At 36.9% G+C, this 20,061-nt stretch overlaps 1 protein-coding gene across 1 annotated transcript in view; it reads left to right on the top strand.

Annotated features, from left to right (window-relative positions):
* Nucleotides 1-17,665, top strand: part of LOC127419896 (plexin-A1-like) — a 289,863-nt gene extending 272,198 nt beyond the window's left edge. The window contains exons 26-32 of the mRNA XM_051661705.1: nucleotides 594-697; nucleotides 867-963; nucleotides 6,581-6,771; nucleotides 8,039-8,208; nucleotides 8,729-8,941; nucleotides 9,230-9,380; nucleotides 17,056-17,665. Coding sequence (XP_051517665.1) covers nucleotides 594-697; nucleotides 867-963; nucleotides 6,581-6,771; nucleotides 8,039-8,208; nucleotides 8,729-8,941; nucleotides 9,230-9,380; nucleotides 17,056-17,151 — 1,022 coding nt within the window. The 3' untranslated portion in view covers nucleotides 17,152-17,665. The remainder of the gene's footprint in view (nucleotides 1-593; nucleotides 698-866; nucleotides 964-6,580; nucleotides 6,772-8,038; nucleotides 8,209-8,728; nucleotides 8,942-9,229; nucleotides 9,381-17,055) is intronic.
* Nucleotides 17,666-20,061: the final 2,396 nt, after the last annotated feature.

Genomic DNA, 20,061 nt, shown 5'->3' with positions numbered 1-20,061 from the left:
TGATTTTAGCTGGTACTATCATTGTGTGGCTTATCAGCAGCTTAATATAAATGGATGCTGAAGTCACCCTTGTGTGCACCAGGAAGACCGACACCAAACCATATCATCCATAGCAAGATCCCATTACCTAGTGCAGTTCCCAACATGATTGTCATCTGGCTCAGATTGAGTGATGCTATCAGCTGTGTGGAGATCTCATCTGTCTGCTCTGCTCTTTGGCAGTTGTCTTTCAAAGCCAGTTTCGAAATAAGAAGCTGTGGCTTCCTCCTCTGCAAAAAACAAACATGACCGGGGAGGTTGTTTATTGGAATGGATTGCTTGTAAGAGGCTCAGAATAGTCATACACACAACTTTGATATGATCTGATCTTGAGTTGACGGCATTGTTATGTTTTACACCATGTTGATCACCTCTGACCAACTTTAGTAAGCCCATGTTTGTGTCTTTTCAGCTAAGAATAATGTAATTCTGCACAAGATTATGTGCTCCAAATGAAATCAGGACCTTTAAAAAGAGGAAATGTTCCCTCAGGTGTTCAGTTTTCCTGTTGTTTGTGTGTAAACACTGTGCTCATATTTTTTTGTCTGTTGCAGAGTGGCGGCAGGGGCGACTGGCTCGGATCATTCTGCAGGATGAGGACGTCACCACGAAGATTGATAACGATTGGAAACGCCTGAACACACTAGCACACTATCAGGTATGGTCACTGTACACACCTGAGCTGCAAACAAGGGGCCGTTCACATTGAACATGTTTTTTGTTTCTGTCTGCACTGGGTTTTTTTAAAATAGTTTTTCTATGTAAACGTGCTAGACGGATATTTAGAGAACATAGTGGAGTAATGTTGTGTTACTTGCTGTCCTCAGGTAACAGACGGGTCATTCATCGCACTGGTGCCAAAGCAAAACTCTGCATACAACATCTCAAACTCCTCCACCTTCACCAAGTCCCTCAGCAGATATGGTAAGTCTCAACCCTTCCTGCTTTGATTTTATCCTCAGAACCCTACACATCTTCTCTCTTCTAATGACAGAGTTTGCCAGAAATTTCATTTTTGGGTGTACTACTCCTTTAAACTGAAGGATTATGTTAATATATTGCACCCAGAGATCAATGGCCTCTATTTTGCCCTCAAAATGAGCACTCACATTAGTATCATCTCTCAAAAATCCAGTGGAATTCATGTCTTTCAGCTATTCTTTGTGATGATTTTGTTTGGTTTTCCAAGCAATTATGGGGTTTGTGTGAATAAGAGGTGATGATAGCAACATCTCTCAAAACTGAAGATGTTTTGTTCCTCAACAAAACAGAAAAAGAGTATCAGACAGAAAAAGCTGTTTAATGTGGTCTCTCCTCCTCTGGAGTGGGTATCTGTGATTGCAGCAGTATTACATGCACTCAAGCCATGGCTCTCTCATGGCAGACGTCCATTATACTTCCCTTTGAGAGAGGCTTCATGTCTCTGATAATTCTGTGAGCGCTCAAACAGTGGACAAACATCCATATTGTTGTTCAAGTCATATTCCAGTCGTTGCCATGGAAACGGTTACTGCAGTCCGTAGTGGTGTCAGAGTGGCGATGTTGCCGATTGCGATCATCACTGCATATAAATCAGTTTTGTTTGATTTTCATATGTAAGCCTTAGGGGCTGTTTGCTCTGAACATGTTTTTGTGACTGTTTGCGCTGTTTTTCAATTGCTTTTCTGTGTAAACATGCACAGACGGACATCTTTGACGATTGCGCCTTGCTGTTTTTTCAGCATTGTGTATGGATGCCACATTTTCTTAGACACTGTGTCAAATAAAAAAAGAACTTCCACTTTTAAAAATGTGTTTCGAGACACCTGAGTTCTGTTCGATTTTTTGTGCTGTCTTTGAGCGCAAGAAAGCATTCGGTCTGAATGGCCTATTATGACTGGCTGTCCACACTTTCAAGTGAAATCAGATCAGATTCAAGTGTGGTCAATATAGAGTATATCTACATCGGTTGCCATTAGAGATTGATTAAAATATTTTTTTATGATTAATACAGTACCACTCATTTTAATGTTTAAATGTCTGATAGCCTCTATGCAGAACTGGTTTATAATTAGTTTTATTTTTGCTTTTTGACACAGTGATAACTAAATAATTGTTAAACTACAACAATAAAACCTAATATGCATTATGAATATTTTAATAATAATAATACTGTTGCTACTGCTGTGCTTTGTGTATGACATTAGAGTCATGTTGCTTCCCAAATTGAACTGAAACAACACTTGAAATATACTAAAATATTAAATAAATACAGTATATAAAAGAAAAAAGAACGAATCAAATTTCAAACGACATATTGGTTTGAATCAGTTTGGTAAAAATATATATACTGTGTGTGTGTATATATATATATATATATATTGTTAATATTATTAATTTTTTTTTGCTATTCAGATGGCAAATTTTGAACTTAAAATTTTATTTTTTCAGATTTTTCCTGTATGTCTGAATCAAAGCCGCAGATGAAAGTACCTTTGAACTTTTTGTTCCACATCCCATTGTACCCTGGTAAAAGAAGTGAATTCATATCTTCAATACCCCAAGGAACTTCCTCTCTAAACTCATGTGGATAAGAACAGTGGACAAATACGAATCTCCCTGGGCCTCTGTAATGAAGTTTAACACTCATACCATTATTAATGAACAATGCATTCACAGGGGCCTTAAGAGCAAGAGAGGAAGTCTTTATTCAGACTGCTCAAAATATATTTTTATATTTCACATCTGGCTTTATTATCCTGAGCTGCACATTATCGAAACACAAGTTCCAAACAGTCGCACGTTGGAGCAAATGGCTAAATTAGTGTGAAAAGAGACAGGCCCCTGATTTTCTCGATTCTTCCACACAGACATGTGAATAACCCTAGCAGACTAAAGGGCTGTTCACAAAGGACATGCTTTGTGTTTAAAAACATCTAGACAGAGCATAGTTGAATGGAATAAAAGGCAGGGGCCTCGAGATGTTGAACAAATTTTTACTTGAAATGTTGTCAAACACAATTCTCATGGTATTAGATGCTAAAAATTCAATGAGACATAATACAACAGCCAAATATGTCTATCTGATGCATTTATTTCTAGGTGAACAGCCCCTTTCAAGCCCTGCCGTGAATCCTTGAGTTACGGTGGCTGTAAAAACCTCCTTACAAACAAAAAAGGGGCAAAAGACTTACCTTCAGATTTCTGCAGCATTAAATTGGATTTGTTATTATTGAGGTACCTAGCGATAAGCATTCGACAACTAACTTTAACTAACTTGCTCAGCAAGATTCACTTCAAACTGTTGCTCCGCTATGACAGTATTTGACAGTATAATATATATAAAGTGAAAACTAACCATAGAAGAAGGTAGTGTCAAATATAGCGCCACCTTTGGCAACTCTGAGATTGCAACGCACACTTTCTTTGCATCATGAAATGCATTCTGACACATTTAGAAAAGAAACAACACCTGAAATCAAGCTTGTGAGTGTTGTGTTCACATACTTCCATAGAGTATGTAAATCTGTAGGCCTTCGTTTTTAGCTCTCTTATCTTGTGGTCTCTCTTTTACTTGAAAATTTTAATTCCCTGGTTTGTTTATGTATTTATTCCTTGATTTATTATTTATTTGCTTTTTTTACCGTTATGTTTTTCTAAGCCTTGATATTTTATGCATTGTAATATAAAACCGCTGCAAGTAGCCAAATAAGCTTACAGTGACTGTTTTTTTTTAAGCATGCTGGCCTGCCAGCCTGTGACTGATTAACTAGACTCCAGATGCGGGACTCTATCTCTCACTCCCACTTGCCACTTAAGGATAAAATAAACCTGAGGGAGTTTTTGATGGATTCCTTAGATGCAGTATATTCATTGTAGTTTAGGGCATCCACACGAAAATTATCTTTACCCAGAATGCCTCATCCTCAGACAGATTACTGTGCTTAACCATCCATTAGCGGAAGCTCGGTCCTCTCTGCTCCCATCTTTGATGTGTAACTCCTGGGTAATTAGCAGTCGACTACTCGTCAGATAGAAGAGACCGCTAGACCTGATTTACGACCACCAATATGTCCGTTGTATGCTGTTTAGTTGTGTTTTATATTTATGAAGGCATGTCTTCTGTGGGTTCAATACTGTCTGAGATTAGGCCTGTCACGATAATTACGTTATCGATTTATTGTACAATATATATGGACATGACCTCAATCATTTTTGCTGACCTCGATATTGCCCATTGTGTTTATATGCGTGTTTGTTTACATAAGAATGAATGTCACCAACATTTTAAACAGTTGCGCTGCTTCTGTCTTCTCGTCTGCTCTCTATGGTGTCGGAGACGGGGCTCAGGCAGCTCCTCCACACACACAGAGCGGACAGCGACAGGTGAAGATGACGTGTTACTCGAGGCTAATAGGTGTTTTAATAGGTGTTTTTCCCAATGACTGCATAGTTCCAGCCAGAAAGTTTGGAAGAATAAGTCGAAATGACTTGGTTACAAAGCCGCATTCCACAGCTCCGGTGTGGGAACATTTTGGCTGTAAGCCGAATAAGAGAGGAGAGCCCATTAACGTGAACGAGCTGGTATGTCGACTTCGTTTAAAAACATTGGCAACGAAAAGTGGCAATACAACTAACCTAAAAGCTCATCTAAAACATTACCATCCCATCCAGTTTTCCAAGCTGGGAGCAAAAACCGCAGTTGGCGATGGAGAGGGGCCTTCCCGACTTAAATTTTTTTTTTTCTACATTCCAATTCCAATGTCTCAATATTCTTAAGAATGAAAAGTTAATTGCTCTTTGAAAGGTTGTACTTGTATTATTATGCTATTATATTATCATCATATCAGTGGCATAAAATGGTCTTAAAATGACAGTAATATCGTTTATTGCAATTATTTCTGGGACAATATATTGTCCAACAAAAGTAGTTATCGTGACAGGCCTATCTGAGATTTCTAAATCATACTAAATGCACAGACTATGATGAAATTACAGAAATAAGCCATGAGAGGCTGTGCATTACAATGATTTTATTACAGTAATGAGGTGTTTTGAAGCATGATCCAAAGAGCCTAAAACCCCCTTGACCATGGTAAAATAATTGCAATGCTCAGTCTCATGTAGCCTAAAGCTTTTATAAATTAATAGTAACAGCAATATGATAAAGACACCAATGTATAATAAATAGTTAAAAGTGTGTAATTTTTTGAGCCACTAGCGGAATTGATAAATAATGACTGTTTTTGAACAGGTTTCCAAACACAACCACACCTTACAATTGGTCGGAAAACAGATAGTCCCGCCCCAAACACGTGCCATTGGTTTAGTCAACGTTAGGCTGATCAGGATGCTCAAACGAACAGAGCAATGTTTTGATAGTGCCACAGAGCCACATTTTCAGGGAAAAGTAAACTCAAATCAAGCTATGAATGGCTTAATTATAGTTGTCTCTGTATATTGAAAAATATTACACACATCACCTTTACATTTATTCTTAAAAATATCATCAGAATAAAAATTACCAAGTAATGTAATTCCTTACACTAACTGAAGTTGGTTTACAGTTGCCAAGCAACATTGCAACTTGGCACTTTAATATAGAGTTCAACTGATGTGCAGTGACAGGCGGTGTTCATTTTCACAGTCTTTTAATGTTTTTGTTTTAGTGATAATTTTTTGTCTTTTGACGAAACTGTTCTTCAAATTTAGTCAGTATTTCATCATGTCATATTAATTTTAGTCAGTTTTACTCTGACTAAAATGGCACATGAATTACTTTTGTGCCAACATACTTAAGTTGACGATAATTTGCAAAATGTAACAAACATATTACAAACATGTCAAACTGCAATAGACCAAAGTTGAACCAAATATTAAAATATTTGTAAAAATTGATAAACTACTTACAATTATTTAAACATGTTTCAAACATTAATATGCTTAATATGTAAGATTTAGCAACAAGAGAAAACGGTTCTAAAAACCTAAACTTCTGAAATAATAACATCACGTTTAGACAGTTTAGGATATTGCTATACGTGTAGTGTGTTTTTATGGAAACAGTGTATTTACAAGCAAGTTACACATTCTGACTAGCGCATAACTTAGTTCAAGTTCACCTGTTCGTTCGCTTCATTGTCTGTTCAGATGTAAGTTGTAATATTATGTTTACTTTGTGATCTCTCGCAATATATCGAATCGTGACATGTGTATTGCAATATGTATCGTTTCATGAGGTGCCAGGTGAAACCCAGCACTAATGTTTGTCAACAGTATGTTTTAATTCAAACCATTTGGTTATTTTCATGATGCGTCCTTTTTGTCTCATCTTGTTTGCATTGGAAACCCTTTGTCAAATGAAAATTTTTGTCATTAATTTCAGTGATGAGATCAACATTGGTCTCAGGTATGCATAAATCAGCTATTTTACCATGCTTTTAACAAGCCTTATCCAATCAGAATTGAGAGTCTGAATTATTTGTTTTAATAAATTCTATAGAGATAAAAATGTTATAGGAATCGATTGATAATCCATTGAGTCATTCTTTTATAATTTAAGAGAGCATGTTGAGGACGGCCAGCAGTCCAGACAGTCTGCGGTCCAGGACACCCATGATCACTCCTGACCTAGAGAGCGGTACTAAACTCTGGCACCTTGTCAAGAACCACGACCATGCAGACCAGCGCGAGGGTGACCGTGGCAGCAAGATGGTGTCAGAGATCTACCTGACACGACTGCTTGCAACCAAGGTGGGGCTGTGTGAAGTTAACTCACATTTCATACTGCTGTTCTACATTTTACTCTGAACCTTAAGGTTTTGAGATTGGTAAATGGATGCAAAACAGTTGCCAACTTTTTTAAAGACCCCTGAAAATTAAAGTAGTAGTTTGCTTTCCTGTCTTGACGTATTTCCTGTTGAAACAGGTAGTTGGGGTGACCTATCAAAGGACTGGTTGTTTTATCGCAAATATTCTTTATTTTACGTCACAGCCGTGAATCATGATTTACTACTTGCTATTGCTAGTCAGAAGTAGATGGTATTAGCAAGGACATTCTCATTCTAGAGAGCATTTGATTGGACAAATATTTTGATACGCCCATGAGTGCAAGATGAGTCATCAATATTATTGTTCCATTTTCCCAGAAGGAAAAAAACAACTGTACATGTTAAATGCAGTAATATAAAGAAGTACATTTGGTCAACTTTTAAGAGTACACTAGCACATAAATGACCTCATAGCAAATAGAAATAGACTAAAACGTTTGACTATTAACATTTCTTCTCTATTGAATGTATGTATGGTATTCTTGCTATGAATCTCTTAAGTCTCTTGTCTCTAAATAAGCAGTTCAGATCTCTACATATGTTGTTTCTGCCTGCCTGTTTCTTTTTTGCCTCCACCTTTTTGCCTTTCCCCTCTCGCTCTTGCTCTGTAGCTTATTGCTTTGTCTCCTAATTGTTAGGAGAAGGGAAAAAAATTTAATCAGAATATGTTTACAAGCCTCTCGGGTGGTCAATTTTGATACATAATAAAAATGATAGATAAATGTAATGCTGGAGTGCAGAAAAACAGCAGGAGACAGGTAATTTGTTGTGGATCGAGTGCTTCATGGTGTGTGGTGACAGAGCGCTGAATGGATGCTGGAAAACCTTGCAGACTGTGTCTGTCTCATACACACACACACCAGCATCCTAATCAACACACTCTATATTATCTGAGGGACCATTCCCCCCGACCCCCCCCCCCCAACATCTCTGGTTTGGCTACTCGAGGGTCTTAAGTGATTAAGGGTGGTGAATTTGTGCAAGTAATCATTGCAATAAGTATTAGGGGTAAAAAATGACCTACAGTGAGTATTTTAACCATTTAAAAAAATTAAATAAATAATATTTTCTATGGGTCAAATTTATTGTATATGTAAGAAAGGGTCATCACATGATAGACATGTGTCAGTCGTATTCATGAAGAATCCGACATAGAATTTCAAGACATTTTTATCTTCTTCTCACCACAGGGTACATTACAGAAATTCGTAGATGATTTGTTTGAGACGATATTCAGCACAGCACATCGCGGCAGTGCCCTCCCGCTCGCCATCAAGTACATGTTTGACTTCCTGGACGAACAGGCAGACAAACATTCAATCACAGATTCAGATGTTCGGCACACCTGGAAGAGCAACTGGTGAGGACTGTTTTTCCTTACTTCTGTTTTTCTTTTTCTGAAAATTCTGTTATTATTTACTCACCCTCATGTTGTTCCAGACCCATATTACATTCTTATGCGGGACACAAAAGGCTAAAGCAATGCTAGTTCTCACATGAACATGCAAGTTACTGAACAAACTTCTCTCATGAATGCTTATTGGACGTCAAGATTCTCACTGAAAAATAAATTTTGTGTTGTTTCTTACCAGGCATCATATGCCTTCAGAAGACTTGGAATATGACGCACAAGTCACATGGACCATTATGATACTTTTGAAATTATGATTATGACACATTTTATGATACTTTGGGGTCCTTTTTATGCTTTAAAGTGAGTTTGTATCAGAAATAAAATACTCTTTTTGTGTTCCGCATAAGAAAGAAAGTCATACAGGTTTGGAACGACATGAGGGTGAGTAAATTATGACAGAATCGTCATTTTTGGGAGGTGGTATTGTCAAAAATCCTTTGTTTTTTGTTTTTCCTCATGTTCTCAGTTTGCCGTTAAGGTTCTGGGTGAATGTGATCAAGAATCCTCAGTTTGTTTTTGACATCCACAAGAACAGCATCACAGATGCTTGTCTCTCTGTGGTGGCACAAACCTTCATGGACTCTTGTTCCACATCTGAACACAAGCTCGGCAAAGATTCCCCCTCCAATAAGCTTCTCTATGCTAAAGATATTCCCAACTACAAGAACTGGGTTGAAAGGTATGTGACCCAGATTTCACTGGATCATTCTGAGGAACTTTCAGCAAAATGGAAACTTCTTTGCACTTTTAGATTAAACAAGTAACTACTTTTAGTTCTTTAAATGAGAATCTATAAGGAAAGTTTGAGAGATATGACCACCGTACCAGCTTGCTCCCTTAGTTCATATTTATAATTATTATTTATTTATTTATAACCTTCCAAAGTCACATAATTAATCTTAAATCAGAGTGCAATCATGGATTCCACCATCACTCTGATGGCCATGTCTTTATCGCCACCCTACAGGTATTACTCGGACATTGCTCGCATGCCTGCCATCAGTGATCAGGACATGAGCGCATATCTCGCAGAGCAGTCTAGACTCCACCTGAGCCAGTTCAACAGCATGAGCGCCCTACACGAGATCTACTCCTACATCACAAAGTACAAAGATGAGGTGAGTACATCACAGAGAAAGGCTACAGTATGTTTGGAATAGAATACTAGCGAATTGCTAACAGCGCAGAATGTACTTGAATACTGTATACTATTTTTTAATGTGAAACAGTATGCAACAAACTTTTCAAATAGTTGTATACTACATTGTTGTTATATGTTGTTATACTACAAGTTTAATATGGTGTCAGAGTGCTGTCAGAAATTAGTTATTTTACACTTTGAATCCAAATTTGTGCTAAAGGAATGTTCTTTGTTCATTAAAAGTTAAGTTCAATGGAATGCATTTGTAGCATAAAGTTGATTACCACGAAATATTATTTCGACTCATACCTCATAAAAAAAAGCAACAATTGCGGTTTCAGTAAGGCACTTACAATTGAACTGAATGAGGCCAGTCCATAAACATAAAAATTCACACTGTTTCATTACATAAACATTATACAAGTTAACTTATTTTTAGTGTGATAAAGTCTCTACTCTACAAAATCGCTTACAGTGTTTACCAGTGTCATCATGCCAACAAAGTTTAAGGGCCCTATTTTAAGAGCACTTGCGATAAGCGCAGCGCTATGCCATAAGTCATAAGCACAAAGTCAATGGGCATGGGCATGAAGTTTTGGTATTTTCGTGCAAGCATGGGCTAAGTCTAGGTGTAAGTGGGTTTGGTGAGATTGCATGCGCAAGGCGCTGATGGGCTGGGTCAAGTGCAATTTACTTCTGAGGTTCTTCTCCAGTTATTGCAGCATCTACATCTTATTATAAAGTCCATACCCTCAAGCACGAGCAATATAAACAAAGACAGCACATTCATAAGAAGTTGGTAGTGTAAATGAACTGTATGCAATAAATTAGAAGAATAGAAATATGGACTTATGTTCTTTTGTGCATTAACTGCATCCTCGTTGAATGTGACACACTCTTTTTATACGCATGGAAAATGTGGTTCAGGATATGAATCTAGGCTCTGTTAAATTATAGAGAATGTAAGTATAATTAATAATTTTCATCTACTGACACACAAATCATGGCTAGTATTAACCCTTTAATACTGTACGTACCGTCACACATATGTAACGGTTAATAACTGGGGCCCGCAGAGTAGCATCACACGTATGTATTTCTGCAACAGCCAGTTACATTACAAGCTGCCAAATTCAAATCGGCTTTCGCACCGACACAGGCAATAGAGGTCACTAGAGGTCAGTAGAGGTCACTTGATACTGGTCAAGTGTCTGCTATTTATATTTGCTCAAACAGTTACTCATACAGTCTTTTAAACCACATAATAAGTTAATTTTATATACATACATCAAACTTGTCACCAAAGTACCACAATAAAAAGGTTATAGCTCTTATATGCACAGTCAATACATCAAACGCGATCTTCCTCCGATGTTTGTTTACATTAGTAGCAGTTGTTATTCATCAAACATACAGCTACTCAAAGAGTCTTTTCAAGCACATAATATGTTTATTTTGTGTAACAAACAGCCAAATTGTCACCAAAGTACCACGATAACAGTTCACAGCTTGTATATGCACAGCCATCATATAAATGTGATCTTCCCATGCACACAGCCACGTCTACTTATTAGGTGCAGATGCGGTTTTCATTCACACAAACAGCAACTCAAACAGGCATGTAATACATTTGTTTTCTGAAACAGAGCCAAACTATCACAAAAGCTCCACGGATATTTTAAAACTCATATACTCACAGTGAAAACATGCTGACTGAGCATGATTATCCATGCATGCAGTCAAGTCTGTTTACATTAGCGCTTGTCTCTCACTCACTCACTCACTCACTCACTCACTCACTCACTCACTCACTCATTCATTCATTCACACACACACACACACATATATGCACAGTGTCAGGGAGCAGTGGTGGCTCAGCGGTTAAGGCTCTGGGTTACTGATCAGAAGATTGGGGGTTCAAGCCCCAGCACTGCCAAGATGCCACTGTTGGGCCCTTGAGCAAGGCCCTTGACCCTATCTGCTCCAGGGGTGCCGTATCATGGCTGACCCTGCACTGTGACCCCAGCTTAGCTGGGATATGTGAAAAAGAATTTGACTGTATATGTGCAAATGTGTGATAAATAAATAAAATTAATTAAATTAGAAGTCAAACAGTGCATATGGGCAAACTGGACTGCTGATATTATTTGTTCATTTGTTTTTTACAGCTATAAAAACTAAATAAATTTAACAAAAACAGTACAGCAGACATAACCCATTTGTTCACATGTTTACTATATTAAATCAAAAATTAAAATAAAAAATACTCGTCTACACTCTGCCCCCCTCTACCGGCTGCGCAGTGTCACGTGCAAAAATAACTCACTCCAGGGGGCACTGCAGAGGAATTTAGACATGATAAGGTTAACAGTGATTGTATCGGCATGCACTTCTTTTCTACCGGTCAATTTTGATCTTGAAAAATGTAATTAATTATTGAAATTAAAAAATAAAACCTAAAATATTTCTAAATTCAAATTACACTTAAAAAAAAATGAAAATATAATAAAAATAATGAGGTGGTAAAAAAAAAAAAAATTATATATATATATATATATACATACACACACTACCGGTCAAAAGTTTTGAAACACTTACTCTGTATTATAATTTTTGTGGGAATTATGTTGTGACTAAAAATCCAAAATAAATCAAAACTGTGTTATATTTTAGCATCTTCAAAGTAGTCACCCTTTGCCTAGAATTAGCAGACATGTACTTTTGACATTTTCTTAACCAACTTCTTGAGGTATCACCCTGGGATGCTTTTTTATCTATGTTGGGCACTTAGTGGCTGCTTTTCTTTATTATTTGGTCCAAGGCATCAATTTCAAAAACATTATTTTTTTTTTTTATTAAATTTTAGTTTTGTAATGAAATAAATTATTATGGTGGCACAACTAATTTCAAACATTTAAGCATACGCCTTCAGATCAAAAGATTTTTAAGATCATGTGAAACATTTCAGTCAAGTGTTTCAAAACTTTTGACCGGTAGTGTGTGTGTGTATATATATATATATATATATATATATATATATATATATATATATATATATATAACAAATCCAAACATTTTACCCTATCTAGCTTCTTCCAAAGGCCTCTTTTGCCGTGACTTAAAAATCACTCTATGACAACAGGTGGAAAAATACAGATACAAATTAGATCATAAATACAATTGTAAATATAAACATAATAATAATAATAATGGAAAAAATATAGCTGCAAGCAGCAATACCGGGGTCAAGCCAATTATCGGCAGCATGAGCAGCAAAAGAAGCATCGTGACACATTTTAAGTTAGAATTCTGATGAATGCTGTAGAAGTTCAAGATAAAAAACAAACATCTATGGCCATGTTTCTCAAGATACACTACTGTTCTATTTGTGGGTACTAGTTGCACATTAAAATCTCTTTCATCGGCAGAACAAAGGTGCTTGATCTTTTGGCTATTAGTACATTGATAAAGAGCATTTACTCAAGGTTGTGCAGAGGTTGTTAAGTACAACATTGCACACTATACATTGTTTTGTGTATTTTCAAGCACTTTGTAGGATTTTTTGGAAAAAAATGGAAACGTCAGTTTTTACAATGTCAAATTTGATGATGATTGGCCAATGGCTGCCATGTTTCTCAGTATATGCAACTGTCCTCATGATCAATGATGGCAATTCCCACAAAGACACTGAATACAAAGACACTGCTTGCAAATTTTGAAATTAATCGGACCAATATTTCTATATTTAGAGCCACTTTCATATTGTTCCCTGTTATAGCGCCACCAAATGGCCAAACCCTGCAACTTTTTCTATGTGTTCTCAGGTTGAGCCCTTATATAAGTGTGTCAAGTTTGGTGAAAATATCTCATTTCACTTAAGAGTTATATAAATGTACGTAAAAGCAGAGACCACTTTTAAAATTCATCAGCCTGTTTTTGGCATTTACGGGCAAAATTTTGCCATGTTCTGTTTTGTTTTAAGAAATTTACTAATGACGCTTCTTATTTTGGTGGTTTCGTTTCGATCGGACAAACGGCTTTGAAGCAATTCGCTAAAGTAGTTTTGGAACTATTTTTGAAGTGGCAACAGGCCATAAGGCGAACCATAGCAAATATGATATCGTTGCACACGGCAAGTCCTCCCGAACTTAATGAGACCAGTCCTGTGAAAATAGATCAATGGCACTAAAAGTTATAAACTCACAAGTAAAAAAATCTAGTTTCCATCACTAAGTGGCGCCGGACCCAAACTTTTCAGGCACCTTCAGGGCATGGTCCGTAACGATACGCCAATGCATTCATAAAGTACATTTTACAACAAAATTCAAAATGGCCGACACCCAAAATGGCCGACATGGGAAAATTGGGTATTGTTTGACTCGGAATGTCACTGAATCTAAAGAGACCAGTTTTATAATTTTTGGCCAAAGCATTCAAGAGTTATAAGCCAAAATAGCCATTTTTGCTATCTCCTGACCAGTTGGGGCAGTTGGACCTCAAAGCATGATGGCGATGACACATACCAAGTTTTGTCACAATGCATCAAAGTGTTGCGGAGATACAGCATGAAGTCCATTTTGGCGTGCTCGCCGTGAACTTCGTGAAGTCATTTCTCAGGAATGATTTCAAACATCGAAAAGTGATAACATTTGTGTAGCTCTATCTCACGATCGCTTTAAACAATTTTGGTGGAAATCAGACAAAAATTGTAGGAGTAGCGAAAAACGTGTTTCCTTAAAATCCAAAATGGCGGAAAATCTAGTTGGGCAGAAATCGAAACCAAGGTATGCATTCTACTCGGTGTTAGTTGAGGAATCAGGGGATTTTGTCTCTAGGACTTACAGTTCAAAAGTTATTAGCATAAACATGAGTGAACATTTTACCTGTTGGTGGCGCTAAAGGGTTTGAGTTACAGACTCCAAGTTTGCTGTGGTATCAGTTCAGACTGTCTTCTAGCTGTGTGCAAAATTTCATAACTTTCCTGCGAACGGTTCTATGGGCTGCCATTTTAGGGCATTTCAGGGCTTGACCCCTAATAAGCCATGACCTCTAGATAGTTTAACATATTCTCATACATTTTTGTTTCATAAAATGGCTACAACAGTGATCGTCATGAACATAATTTGATGTTCCACTATATTTTCAGGTTTGGACATGAACTTTATTACCACCTGCTGGTGGAATCTCCAAACTGCAAATGTAGGAACTGAATTTAGACTTTGTGCTGAAAACAGACGTGGTATTGAAATGTCTTAGCACAATGACTTATTTCTCAAGAAAATAGCAAATTGCGCTTTGCGCCACTTCATTAACATGCAGTACACCCACAGTTTGTGCGCATACACCCATAGATAGCGCAAAAACTTCCTTCCACACCCTCTTGCGCTTTGCGCTGGCACGAAAATTGCACTTAGAATTAGCACTCTCACTAAAATTGGATAAGACAGAGCGCACATCTTTGCACGTAGCGCTGCACTTTGTGTGATTATGAAAATTGAGCCCTTAATTTTGGAACATACTTTAAACAGATAAGGTCAGTAAGCGGTTTTATAACACTAAAATTATGTTAACACATATGTTTACATCTTGTGGCTGTACTTTTGAAACAATATGTATTTTAACATTTATAGACTGGCCCCATTCACTTACTTGTACATTGTAAGAGCCTCACTGTAACCCGACTTTTGCTGCTTCTTTTTTTTATATATATATATAAAAACAAGAGACAAATAGTGTTGTGTAATAAAAGTTGATAACGCTTCTAGTTCACTCGTTACACTAGAAATTAATGATCAAGTTCAAGCGCATTGCATCATAGAAAGGTGTATGCAGTTGAGTATGTATTTACTTTCAAAAAGAGGAGATGAAAGAAGATGAAAAGAGACCTTGAAGAAACATCATGGTGGAAAAGATGAAGACAGGATAAAAGATACAAAGAATATTACTTCTTCACTGACTAGTACAGTACATCAGAATTCAAGCAAAGCAGGCCAGATTAGGCTGTTAAAATGGCAAAATCTTTAAAAAACGTCCACTCAGATAAGGTATTATCCATGCAGCCCTTCACACCTAACGCCAGCTTACAGCGCACACACGAGATCATGTGTCAAAAGCAGTGACTCATTCCAGCCAGGCTGGATAAATGGAGAGATAATGAGCCGCCAAAAGAGACCATTTATTTCAAGCTCAGACAGAAATGAACGAATGTGTGTGTGCGAGCGTGTCTTTATTTTAGTGAAAATAAAAGAACTAGACAGAAGTTCTGCTTAATTGTTCCTACATTTACAAGTGTGTTTCTTCTCCCATTAGGCAGATATAAAAATGTGTTTGTTGTTAGCACCTACTCTAGCTCTGTTACGATTTCATTTCTTGACCTTCGGGAGAGTTTAGTCTAACACCACTCATCAAACATCTCAGCTCTCTTTGAATTCTCTCTCTCACTGTCTGACATTAACACACTGCAGCTGGTTTTGTTTTAAACAGCCGTTTATGTTCATTAGTCTTTATAATCCAGATGCATATGTGTCCACATGAACACCCTCACAGAACCTGCATGAAAACAGGAGGGAAATTAGCAGTCCATTATCCAGCGCTGAGGGTATCAGTGATTCTTTTCTTTCACATTTCTTTAAGATTTACACACGGAGTCTTCAGTTCGACCTCGCAGATGTACGTGCAGATGTGTTTCTGCATGTATTGCTGGTTGGAAAACAAGTTGCGAGCGGTGTGATTGGCACAATTGCACTTCCCTTAGCAAACAGACCAGAGAGGAAGTGTGTTTAAGCTTATTGGTTTCCCATCTAGGCTGGTAACCAAAAGGTTGTTGGTTCAAATCCCACAAGTAGGTAATGTTCCTTTGAGGCACTTAAGCTGCCTTTAAGTCCTCCTGGGTAGTTCCTACTTGCATACTTTAAAAATCGTTATTACAATGTTATGAGCGTTCAAGTGATTTTGGTTTAAATAAAATGGACGTGTTGGGCAATTTCTAGTGCCAAGTTGCTAGTTCAACAAAATTAAGAGTTATTAGGTGTGTAATTGGTGCTTTAACTATGTATTTTATCATTCTTGTGCTGCCATGGAGAATTATGGATCATGAAAACCTGATGTCTAAAGCTAAATTAGTATTATTTTCTGGCAAACCTTTATTTCTATTCCTCATCTACATCCCAAAAATGCATACAAACTAAATTTTACAGTCAACATTTAAAAGACTTATTTACATACACTTAAAAAAAATCCAAAATGTCTGGGCTCAAATAAATTTCAGAATTTCGACATTATAGTGTGCTCATTTTGTAAATACAGTTATTCTGACATGACATGGATGAATTAGCCCGATGTTGCTACAGGCTGACTGTGTTTGTAACTTAACATGGGATTGTTGTGTGAAAGCTGGTTGAATGAACACTTTGATGCATATCAGGTTAAAAAGAACGTCAACTCTGATAAAAGCTTCTCCAAACACCTCTCTTCTATTCTATTTGTTGCACTGTGTCTAGCTTTTTTACAGGCAAGAACACGTTTGTTCTGAACAGCCCTTAAATCTATCAAAAGTGACTGTACATTTGGCCTCTTATAGACTTTTATCCCACTGTATTTTAAAGTCAGTAGTTTAGACTTTTTAGTTTAACCTAATGTCATTTCCTCTTCAGATTCTGTCCACACTACAGAAGGACGAGTTGTCCCGGCGACAGAGACTCCGCAGTAAACTGGAACAGGTTATCGACACTATGGCTCTGACGAGCTGAGGATCCCTCCCCTTCTCTCCACCCACCTCAGCTCTGCCCCCAACCTCCTGGTCCCGCCCCAAGCCCCTCCTATATACACATGCACACACAACACTAAGCTGACGGACTGCAAGGACAGAAGCAGTACACTGGAGACCCCTCAGCCCAGGGTGGACATCCTCTTTCATCACTTCCTTTGAACTCAACATGCATCAGAATGTCTCCCCGGACATGACGTCCAAAAAATAGGACTTGTGACTGACGTTTAGTTTGTTTTTTAAATTCTTATCATTTCAGTGTGCATTGAGACACGGTTATACGTGCTTTTACTCAACAAGGATGTCTTGGATTATGAGCCAGAAGATCTTAAAGCCAATGAAGGATAAAAGTGGTGAATATTTTCACGAACGGCATTTTATTTAGCGCTTAATTTCATGATTCAGTTTTTTCCTATTTTTTGCTCTTTGGGTTGATTTGAAGAACTCGCTCACTCCAGTCTCCTGCCACTTGTGTTACTGCTGAATTTGCACAATTTACAGGAACTACAACAAATGATATATATATATATATATATATATATATATATATATATATATATATATATATAATATATAGAAGATATAAATGTGTATAGATATATAAATACAACTGCATTTTTATAAAAAAAAAGTGTGAAAAGAAGCGTACAAATTTTACATTTTAACATAAAAAAGAATAAAAGATGAATTTGATATGTGAAACAAGGACTGAACTATGAAAAAATATCTGGAAAAAAACAACGTCCTGTGCCATGTTTTATTTGAATGTTGTTAAGTGCAAAAAAACGATTTTCTTTAGATAAAATGTGCTTTGATTTTAATGTCCACTTCCCTAGTAACGGAAGAACTGAAAGTGAAAAAATGTGCAAAAAAAGAACAAAAACTAAGACAAACGTGTTCCCATGTGGTACTTAGTCTTTTTCCAAGGGAACTGTCCTCACCAAAAGGGTTTCATTGTTCAGTTGGTGGTTGAATCTGTGTATTTAGTTTGTTACAAACTTTATTGCTATTATGGTTTTAGTCTGAACTCAATTGTTTGCTATTCCGTGACTCTTGAAGAAACAAATGCAAGAACTTTGATGTGCGATAATTGATAACTGGCCCCTTTTCATATCTTCTGTTCATTTCTCATAGTTTGTCAACCCACAGACAGAGAAAAAAAAAATTTGAATGGACCTGAGCACTCGAAGGCCCGAAACATATTTTACGCAAGTATGAGAACGCAAATGCTTTAACCTACGCAAGCTTGATTTCGCAAGTCTTTCATTCCGAAGTGTGTCAAAATGTTACACAAGTACCACAAGTTGCCAAAAGGGGCGCTATAGCAGTCATTTCTGTTAACTATGGTCAGTTTTCACTCTCAGGTCAACTATTGTCATGGCAGAGAAACTGTTTGAAGTTAGTTAGATAGCTGGCTAGTTCCTTTATGGCTAGCTGTCTAAAAATGTCCAATTTAATGGCACAGACATTTAAAGGTGACTATCGCCCCTTTGAGTACTGAAATTTGTTACGCTGACAGTAACACGAGAACGCACATTATGTATAATGTTACCGCATACTTGCATTTGTGTCGGCATTTGTACTCTTGAGTAGAGTATATTTCAGGCCTAAGCATTGAATGAGACCAGTAACTTTTGCACAAAGTACATCAGTTTAAAATGAAGGAAAACTTGTGATTGAAGAACCAACGAATGTGTTCCATTACTGTTGATGTCACACTTCACAATTTGATACTATTGTACATTTTGAGAAGGTCCTGTGAAAGTCGACATCACAGTAAGTGTTGCAAATGTCAATTCTATACAGTTCCCATGTTACTTTAACTCTCTTAGCTTTTTAACAGCCTCCATTTTTGAAAGTGTTAAATCAATCTGTGGTACACAGAACATAGTTTTAAAGCTGTATGGTGCCTCCTGCAATGAATGTGCTTATTTTACAGATTCCAAGGAAACAGGTTCTTAAGCTAGAAGTTGATTCGAATTCAGCTCAGACTGATATTAACAATGTCAGCACTAAATGCATTATATTTTTGGAGGGAAAACTTTTTATGCAGTGTTTTTTGATTATTTGTTGTTTTCTTTCATTTGAGTTCATAAGATTTATGGCTTCCTCATGCCATTTTTTTTTTTTTTTTTTTTTAATTTATTTATTTTTTTTTGCTTGTTTTCTACAGTCCATTATGCCACAGTTGTCATTTTCCAACAAGAACTACAAATTTCTATGAACTTCTGAAGTTTCGTTTGGTGATTTTCAATGATACATATACAAAGCAATTTGAAAATGCAAACATTTGTACCATTGTAAACATCAAGCCGAATGAAGTCAAGCTTCTACTTTACTTTTCTTCGCCATCTTGGTTGTTTTGGAGTTTCTCTTTATCTTCACTCTTGTGAATGGCCATTACTTTGTGAGGGTCTGTATTGCAGTGACTTCCTTTCAAGTGTTGCACTTCTCTTAAAGTCAGTCATGTTCAAACAAGAGAAACTCCTTCTTTGGCTTTCCACTGAGATTAAAGCAGAAGTAGACTTTTTAAGATGTGGTAGAAATGTTTTTGAAAGATTTTGGTCAGAAACCCCAATGAAAGCAAGAGTGACTCAAACAAACTGAAGATTTGACATTTTCTTGCTTGCTTTACCTCAATACATATATACATCAGGGTTCATTCCAGCTAGGAAAGTAATGAAGAATCACTCTTTACAGATGTATTTATTTTTGGATTATGGTTTACTTTTTTGATTTTATGCCATTGCAATTCCTTTTAATCACCTGGGAGCAGGTCTCCAAAAGTTATAAGTAGATCATGACAAATAACTTACTAAGCTTTTTGATTTGCACTGCAAAAAAAAAATCTTAATCAGTATTTTTGTCTTTTCAGTAAAAATATTGGAACATC

Source organism: Myxocyprinus asiaticus, chromosome 29 (genome assembly GCF_019703515.2).
Source record: "Myxocyprinus asiaticus isolate MX2 ecotype Aquarium Trade chromosome 29, UBuf_Myxa_2, whole genome shotgun sequence".
NCBI classification, from domain to species: Eukaryota; Metazoa; Chordata; class Actinopteri; order Cypriniformes; family Catostomidae; genus Myxocyprinus; species Myxocyprinus asiaticus.
The sequence above is the reverse complement of the archived record's forward strand: the minus strand, read 5'-3'. Positions and strand labels throughout refer to the sequence as shown.